This window comes from Erpetoichthys calabaricus, chromosome 18 (genome assembly GCF_900747795.2).
Source record: "Erpetoichthys calabaricus chromosome 18, fErpCal1.3, whole genome shotgun sequence".
In the NCBI taxonomy this organism is placed as follows: Eukaryota; Metazoa; Chordata; class Cladistia; order Polypteriformes; family Polypteridae; genus Erpetoichthys; species Erpetoichthys calabaricus.
In genome coordinates this window covers 53078017-53087695 of record NC_041411.2, presented here as the reverse complement: position 1 = coordinate 53087695, position 9679 = coordinate 53078017, and the positions used below count along the sequence as shown (strand labels likewise).

Below are 9679 nucleotides of genomic sequence, written 5' to 3'. Positions count from 1 at the left end.
TCCTTTTCTTTTTCATAACTTCTTTAACACATTACTTCTCTGCTGTGAAGCGCATGTATTTTGCTAGTGATGTATAATAATGATACCTACAACACCAGTATAGGGCATCACGAATGCACATGAAACATGAAAGCAGAGTACAGGTACCACAAACACCAAGGCAGGTGTGGGATGGGCAAACACGCAGCAAAGCAGATAGACAACAAAGACAACTCACCACGTGTGTTCAGAATACAATAACTCAGTTTCTTGTATACTGTAGCTCAAACTCACACAAGAAATGCCTCAATGGGCTTTAACAGGCCCTGTGTTTTGACATCCTCCCATCCTAGACTCTTTTAGAGGATAAGAAAAAAAAATATACGAAACAAATGGGAAGAATCTTGGGAAGGGGAATTCAGAGAGAGACCCCCTTCCAGGTAGGTTGGACATGCAATGGGTGTCAAAAATGGTCCAAACACAACACACTTTACAGAACACAAATAATCCTCCTCTATCATTGCCAACTCAGAAAAACAATACAATAGCACAAAACACTTTGTTCTTTGTCTGCACTCCTCACCAAGTGCAGATGCAGAGCGCTGCGACAACTCTCAAGCCAAAATGGAAGAGTAGATTATACCACTCACTAAATACTGAACTATCACATTAAAGGATACAGATTTGTTAAAATTGTCATGCATGCACATCAGACCTCCTCATACGCTTAGTCAAGGTATGTAATAATCCGTCGAGATGACAGGGGCCACTGCCGCTAACGCTGTCATCTCCTTCTTTTCTCACAGTGGCGAGATGATGGCCGGTGAAGGCATTTAACATCCCCCCCCTCTGATCCAGCCGCCATAAAACCCTGGGCGTCCTGGAAGGAGGTGTCTTAACTGGCCAGACCAACCTGCCAGAAGGAGCTCCATTAGAGTGACATCCTTTTGTTCACTTTTCAAGACATTCCTGCTGAAAGAACAAAAGCCTATGAGTGTTTTTTGTTATTTATCTTTGTTTGAATATCTGTATCCAGACAATAAACAGGACAACCTGGCTGGCTCCCCAAAATTTCCTTGATGTCTTTGGAGCTGTCATTACCACACCTGGCCACAAAATACATCAAAAACAAAGAAAAAATTAATTAATATAAATGAAAAACAACACTATCCACCTCCCCCTACTGGCCATTCTATAGCTGAGTCAGTGTTTGGCTGGCCAATCTGATGCAAGGACCCTTCTACCCGATGATTCCAGTGCTCCTTTATCTGAGATGACTTTTCCATAGGCAGGTAAACAACTTGGCAGTAGAGAAGTGGCACAAATTGCCACATAAGGATACCAAGAAGAGAAACAGAATAGGAGAGGGTTAGTAATAGTTGATAAATATTGTTTTACTTATATTTTACTACTAGTGACTAACAACAGGAATTTAGTATGTATAGCTAATCAACAGCTCTACTCAGGGTATGCTAAACTAAAGTGGTCAGTGTCCAGCCTGTATTTAAGAGTTGAGACTGAAAGAGCACCTCTTACAGTAGCAGGCAGACCATTCCATAACTTTGGGTCACTGTAACTAAAAACTCAACATCTCACTGTTATTTTGTTAATCCTTGGAATCAAAGTAGGCTGTCTTTTTCAGAGCTTAATGTAACTCTGGTTTTAAGTAATGATAAATACATTCAGATAAGTAAAGCAGGGCCTTTGCCATTAAGGCTTTATGTGTTAAAAGGATTCTCTTAGTACTTTCTAGTTCTTGTAGTAATTTTTGCTGCAGCATTTTGAATGAACTGAAAGCTGCATAAAGAATGATTGGAACAGCCGATCAATCCTACTAGAAAAAAATACATGAAATAATTTCTCAGTACAGTATCCTGAAAAATTTAGAAAACATTTTTATTTAGAAATATTTTAAGATGGAATAACTTGTTTTGAATAGTTTTTAATGTGTGCTTTAAACAACATGCTAGTGTCGAAGATAACACCTAAACTGCAGGATGATATACAGTAGTAAAACTAATGGTGATTCCAAACAAGTTAAATAATGACAAAATATAGTTGTGATCAGCATCATTCTCTCCAGTAATTAACATTTCTGTTTTAGATAACATTTCTGTTCAAAGAAAAGTAGTTCTCATCCATCCATTCCTTTAACTCACTAACACATAATTAAGGACAACATCGGAGAAATATAATTTGGTCTAAGAGAAAAGTATAACTGGGTGTTATCTACGAATAAGTGAAAATTAATATTTTGTTTTGTAATGATTGTTCCCAAAGGAAGCTTGAAAAGTGAAAACAGTAGAGGTCCCAGTACTGAACCCTGCAGAACAGCATATTTAACTTCCATGTGTAATGATGGAGTACTGTTAGCACATTTCTGTATGTAGCGACAGTCCAGCGTTGTGCTGAACTGGGATGATGGCAAACATCAGAAACAGCTGCAAGCTAATACCACCTGGTGAGCTGGGAATTCATATCCTTCTGTAGAGGATCCTTTAGAGCCACTGGAGCGGAGCGTGGTCAGTCACCAGGGTAAACTGTCTACCTCACAAGTAGCAGTGGAGCACCGCCACCACCCACTTCACAGCCAAACATTCTTTCTCAATGGTCAAGTTATTGTACTCCCTTGGAAGCAAATTCCTGCTCAGGAACGTGATAGGATGACTCTCACCATCGAAACTCTTAGAAAGTACAGCCCCCAAACCAAACGCACTCACATCAGTCTGTGGAATGAACTCCTTAGAAAAGTCCGGACTCCGCCGAACTGGGAACGAAGACAACGCGGACTTTAAGTCAGGCAAAGGACCTTTCACAATCATTGGTCCAGACAATGCTGTGGTTCTTTTTGCCCTTTGTCAGGTTAGAGAGAGGGGCAGCTTTATGTGCAAAATTAGGAATGAATCACTGGTAATATCCAGCGAGTCCGAGGAAAGCACAAACCTGTTTCTGCATTTCCAGATGTGGATACACAAGCACCTCACTCACCTTGTCCAACTGAAGTTGCACCGGCTGGGAATCCTAACTTTATAGTTTACAGGACTCATGCATTTCTCCACTACTGTAGGACACAGACATTTTACCAGAAATGTATGTATGTCAGACGGGATCAAAACAAGAACCCAATAGCCCCTTTTGAATTCATGGAGTTTGCTTTTTTCATCAAAATTACAGTATGTTTCTAGGTACGTGTTGCTGATGCTCCACAGCGATAGAGGACAATTTAGAAATATGTTCTTGGAGCGAAGCAATCTGATCAACAAATTTCACCACATGAGTATCAGGGCAAACCCACATCCATTCTTCTTGAAAAATGTCTAACACCCGTCATGGATTCCTGCCAAATAACAGTTCAAATGGACTTAAGTCGGTAAATGCCTGAGGAGCTTCCCAAACAGCGAATAGGAGAAAGGACAACACTGTGTCCCAGGAGATCGGGTCGTCGTGAGTCACCTGCCGAATCATCTGCTTTGAAGTCTTTTTAAAATGTTAGGGCAGGCCATTTGTTTGGGGATGATAAACAGTGGTGCTGAATTGTTTAATTGTAAGGGTCTGCATAGCTGCTTCATGATTTGAGAAGTAAAGGGTCCTGGTCAGTTAATATCGCGCAAGGGATGCCAATCTGAGTGAACACTTCTGATAGACACTTTGCAACAGTCGCGGTGTCAGCCTTACACAAAGTAGCCACCTCGGAATATCTTGTTGCATAATCAACCAACACAAGCATATACAGTATTGATAACTATTCTTACTCTTGGGAAGTGGATCAACAATGTCTAACCAAACTCTTTTAAAAGGGACCTACAAAATAGGCATCAGTGAAAGGGGAGCACAAGGGGATCTATGAGTGGAAACAACTTGACAGTCGGGGCAAGACTTACAGAACTGCTCTACATCCCTATCCATATGCAGCCAATAAAAGCATTTTGATATACGACTCTTCATCTTTTCCACTCCAAGATGACCCCCCAAGACATAGGTGTGCACAATTTTCAACAACGTTTCTCTGTTCCTACTTGGGACCACCAGCTGCTCAATTAGTCTGCCCCCAATGCAGATCGGAAATCACCTGATACAAAAGTCACTCTTAATTAAAAACTGCGAAGTTTTGGAACATGGGCCCTTCTCCTCTGCACATGTCCAAACCAATGCAATCTCGCCTCTCTAACTTTGTCTCCCAGCCATCCAACTTGAGCTAACCCTCTAATGTACTCATTTCTAATCCTGTCCATCCTCATCACACCCAATGCAAATCTTAGCATCTTTAACTCTGTCACCTGCTCTCTGGTCAGTGTCACATGTCCATATAACAAAGCTGGTCTCACTACCGTCCTATAGACCTTCCCTTTCACTCTTGCTGATAACCGTCTATCACAAATTACTCCTGACACTCTTCTTCACCCATTCCACCCTGCCTGCACTCTCTTCTTCACCTCTCTTCCACAATCCCCATTACTCTGTACTGTTGATCCCAAGTATTTGAACCCATCCACCTTTGACAACTCTATTCCCTGCATCCTCACCATTCCACTGGCCTTCCTCTCATTCACACACATGTATTCTGTCTTGTTCATACTGACCTTCATTCCTCTCCTCTCTAGAGCATATCTCCACTTCTCCAGGGTCTCCTCAACCAGCTCCTTACTCTTGCTGCAGATCACAATATCATCAGTAAACATCATAGTCCAAGGGTACTCCTGTCTAATCTCTTCTGCCAACCTGTCTATCACCATTGCAGAAAAAGAAGCACAATACCTAAACAAACTTATCAGTAAAGCCTGCTCCACTACAGGGAAAACCCTGGAAACATTGGAAGCTGCTCTGGAAAAGAGGATGATGGGAAAATTTGATGCCATCTTGAAAAATCCCCTTCAGAAGGTGCACTTTTGAAGCACTTTTAGCCACAGGCTCAGTTCACCGCTGTGTGTTAAGACACAGCTTCGGGGGACTGTTCTGTCCACTGCTATCAGTTAATTTAATGCTTCATTAAATTTATTTAATTATTTATTGATCGATCAATTGACTGTACTATCTATCCTGTGAGTCTATAGTCTAGTTTTTTATGATTCTGCTGCTGTATGAATTTTAATTTCTCCATGAGATTAATAAAGTTTTATCTAATCTAATCTAATCTAATTCAAACTAATCCAATCTAATCTAATCGTTCATCAGAGGATATCTGAATGTCATTTACTACACGTTAGTGATATTACTGTACTATGACAGATGCTTAAGCCAGCCTGGAATTTCTCAAATAAACTGTAAATGTCTAAAGTAAGACTGAAGCTGCATGGTGACTACTTTTTCAATTACTTTAGAGAGAAAGGGTAAATTTGAAACAGGTCTATAATTATTAATGGTCTAATAATTGACATTTTAGTTAAATAAGGAACTGTGCCATTCAGTAATAAACTATCTATAATGCTTAGAATTGGTGCTGCCAAAATATCTATTGAGGTTTTTACTAGTTTAGTTGAGACTGGGTCTAAGAAACAAGCAGGTTTCATTTTAGAATTTAAAGCTATGACTGTAAAGTTTAGCTGCTGGCCAAACATGATTATGCCTCTTGTAGCACTTCAAAATTGTATGTGACTATTCTAGTTGAAATAAACTTTTTATTTAAAATAATCAAACACATAAGGAAATCTGACTGGCACACAAGCACCATTTTTAACTGGAATTGTTTTTCACAATTGGAGTCCCACTTTCTTCAGAGAAAAAAATAATAATATTAAGTTTGTTCACTACTACATACTCTTCCTGTTTTGTGCATGTAAAAAAGATCCCAGTAAGTTTGTGATTTACTTCCAGAAACTTTACAGTTTTGCAGCTTTTTGTATTCTACACCCGTTTTCTGTTTACATTTTCTGACGTTTGACCTTTGAGACCAGTACTTGTCTGGTATTTTTTAAAAATATTATAAGACGGAGTGGATAAAGAATAAAGGTTTTAGATTCCTACAGCAGCATTTTGAATTATTTTAGTGATTTGAACACCCTCTTAAAACCTCATTGCTGTAGTCAATTGTATTAGAAGCAAACATCCTGATTTAATTCTTAGTATCATTCACAATTATGAAATGTCTTAATTTTCCTGTACTCTCAAGATACAATAAACAAGTTTTTACTGTTGAAAGATTTGTATTAAAAGGAAGATGATGTCAGAGAGATCTCATAGGTTGTGTGCCAATTCAGTAGTAATAATGCTTAAACTGACTGAGTAAAATGTGGCAGGAAATTGTTGCACTCTATTTTATTCCTGAAGTTAATAATGTCTTTAGTAGTTATCATCCATGCACTCTTTGCACTTATTGAGATAATTCAAGACACTTTAGGAGAAATTTAATTTGATCAGAAAGGTGTAGCTGAGAATCTTATACAATTCAGTAAATGAGAAAATGATCTTTTCTAATGATATTTCCCAGTGTTGGCATGTAAAATGAAAACGGTAAAAGTCCAAGTACTAAGCATTTTAGAACACCACGTAATAACATTTCTGTACATATTAAAATTGACTTCATAAATTTAAACTAAACCACATAAGAATGACTGAAAGTTGGTGCTATATCTTTATTGTGACTGGTGGAAACGCCAGACTGGAATTTCTCAATTAAATTGTAATGGATAAGGTAAGATTGAAGTATTGTGGAGACTACTTTTCACATGATTTACAGAGAAAACATACATTTGAAATAGGTCTATAATTGTAAAGCATGATCTGTAATAATTAACACTAGAATCTCTGAAGCCTACAAAAAAAGTCATAATACCGGCCACCTTAAATTCCTTCGCACCTTCATCAGCATCTTTGTTTTTGCAAATGTCTCAATCAGCACAAGCAGCAAGCACTCTGCTATCCCATCCTCTGCTACTGTTCTAAAACACTACATGGGGAATATTTAAGTCCAGTGCAATGCACATCTTGTTGGACGTTAGACTTTTTAGATATCAGCCTGAAGGAGAAAATCTTCTATGAGGGCTACATCTACAGGAGATGCCAGCTGATCCAGCATCTTGAGCTGAGAATCGCTGAATTGGAGGAGGAGTTGGATGGCCTGCGTTGTAGTAGATTATTGGTAGACCTGGTCCAGGTGTCCTTCAGTGGCAGCATGTGGCTTTGCCTGGAAAGCATTAGGGAAAGAGTCTTATTTTAGATGTGTTACAAATTGCCTAATACAGACAGTAATTTCACATCTTTTTAGTAAAATTAAAAGGGCAAGTTTACAGGGGGATATTAAAGTCATGGGAGAATTTACCTACCTGAATATTAACTGGGGTAACCTTGCAAACAGCAAAGCACTAGAGTTTTTAGAAGTAATCATTGACTGTTTTTAACACAGTATGTTAAAGCGCCAATGCAGGAGGAAGCCTGTCTAGATATAGTATTTTATAATAATCAGGACAGAAGTGTGATAGAGGTGGTTGAAGCACTATGGTCAATGGACCATGATTTTAATGCAATTCTCAGTGTTTTGGAAGAGTGTAGATGCAAAAACTAATGATCAAAGTGAAGCATATGATATTATTTATCATGACTATCTGAAAGCATTTGATGAGGTGCCATCAAAGTTGGTTATCACACTAAAATAAGTGGGACTTCAGGGTGATATTAGTTGATGGATGTAAAATTGGCTCAGACTCAGGAAGCAGAGAGTTATTGTCATATACCATGTCTTTGTGCTCTTTATGATCTTATTTCTGCTATAGCATGTGAATTGCCCCAGGAAATCAATAAGATAGATAGATAGAAAGCAGTTTGTCCCAAGGAGGAAATTTGGCTTTTCTACAGATGCTCAATGAATGGACATATACAATAAAAAAATATTATATTATGACAAACAACAACTGCAACTAATCATACAACACCTCCGTCACAAAATACATGCCATAAAAATTTAAAAAAGAAAAATGTAATTAATTAATTATAATTGTAGAATTAATATTAATTATTAAGTAATCCCAAAATAAACTTGAAGGAAAGTGTGCTTTTGTAGTGTTTGAAATAACTATATTAATTACAATATATTTTTCTCAAATGCAATCACTATTTTTCTCTTAATGCCTCCAATGGGTTTTTTATACATGGTTTACATTAGTGCATTATTCATTAATAATAGGAAGTTCAGTAGATACTGCTGTAGTTCATGTATGCTTAGCCTTCAAGCTGTGGTTGATATTTTACCTTGTTTACAACTGACAGCATTATTATTCTCTTAAGGATTTGGGTTTATCACAGTGTTGTGTTGAAAATTCCCCTTTCGTACCTTACTGACAACTTACAAAACTGTAAAATCATTTGTATTTTAAAACATGTATCATTCCTCCTCCTTAAATAGATTGATGAAATAGGCTCACTAAGGTTTGTTCTTCTGAGAGTTAGTTTGTGGCTTTTGCATGATAGAGTAGAGCAGAAAATACTACTACTACTAATACTGATTATCAACCACAAGGTACGTGACAACCAGCCCTTTCCTTCTGTGCAGTCTATTTTAATATACTTTACAAAATGTTGTTATGTTGTTCCATAACTTTAAAAAGTTGCCAACAGAAATGTTATATTGGGGACTTTGAAAATATTATAAGTACTCCCCTTGAACTGCTATGAAAAAATAATACAATCAAAATATATTTGCTAAAATAACTTTATTTTTCAGTCATCCAATCAGTGTTAAGGAGGAGCCACTGGAAACAGAAGACCAAGAAGGCCCTTTGTCTCTTGTGAGAACAGCCAACCTGAGCCCAGCTTTTAACCACGACAGACATTTTGAAGATCCAATGAATGAGAATATGTAACAAACAAACAAAAAGTCAAAAGTTAAAAACAGAAAAAAACTCTTTAAAATGATCTCTGAAATATTTTGGTAAAATTTCCAAGATCTAGAGAATGGTGCATCCATTTTTGACCGCTATATTTTTGACTCTTAGTGCCATGAAATAAAAATAGCCATTTGCATTTTTAATCTTTTTGTTTGACATAATTTCTACTGACGTGCATTGATCATAATTTTTTGGTACTGGGGCACTTTCATCTTAAAATGAACAGCTGTGTTATTTTTCTGAGCCTTTCATGCTGTACATACACAAAATATGACTTGCACTCATGTTAATTAAAATCAAAAACTGCATTAATCTTAGAATGTGCTTCTCAAAAGCAGAAACCAGAAAATTAAAATATTATGCAGGACAGTACTATGTGTGACATATTTTGATTATTATTGCCTGTAACCCTATTATTTCCTTCCACTAATACCAGAGAGTGTATTATAAGAGAAACTGTCTGAACTTTTTCAGTCTGATGCTGACTGCTTATAACTACACCTATAACTCTGGCCAAATGCGAAGAACTTTTTCCTATTAGATGCTTGTAACACTTAGGAGCTGATGAACAATGTTACACCTTTGCACTTTCTATGTGAACTGGAAGATAAAAGGTTTTTTGTATTTTGTTCACTCTTCCATTTTTCTCTTTGAAATCCTACTTTATACCATCATTTACTACTTTACTACAGACATCCAGTCATCTCTTGCGAAATGTGTCCAAATGCACTCTGAAATTATAAAAGCAAAGTTTCATGAATTATTCACAATGAATGTTTTATTTACTGACTAATGAATAACAAAGAAACCTCAGTAGAGAATTTAAAATTAGGAGGGTTAGCTTTTCATGGTAAGAAAACATATAGTAGTTTCTATAAACTTAC

At 37.2% G+C, this 9679-nt stretch overlaps 1 protein-coding gene across 1 annotated transcript in view; it reads left to right on the top strand.

The window, feature by feature from the left end:
• The window catches only part of foxp1b (forkhead box P1b), a 463598-nt gene extending 454660 nt beyond the window's left edge, over positions 1-8938 (top strand). Inside the window, exon 14 of the mRNA XM_051921544.1 lies at positions 8633-8938. Coding sequence (XP_051777504.1) covers positions 8633-8771 — 139 coding nt within the window. The 3' untranslated portion in view covers positions 8772-8938. The remainder of the gene's footprint in view (positions 1-8632) is intronic.
• Positions 8939-9679: the final 741 nt, after the last annotated feature.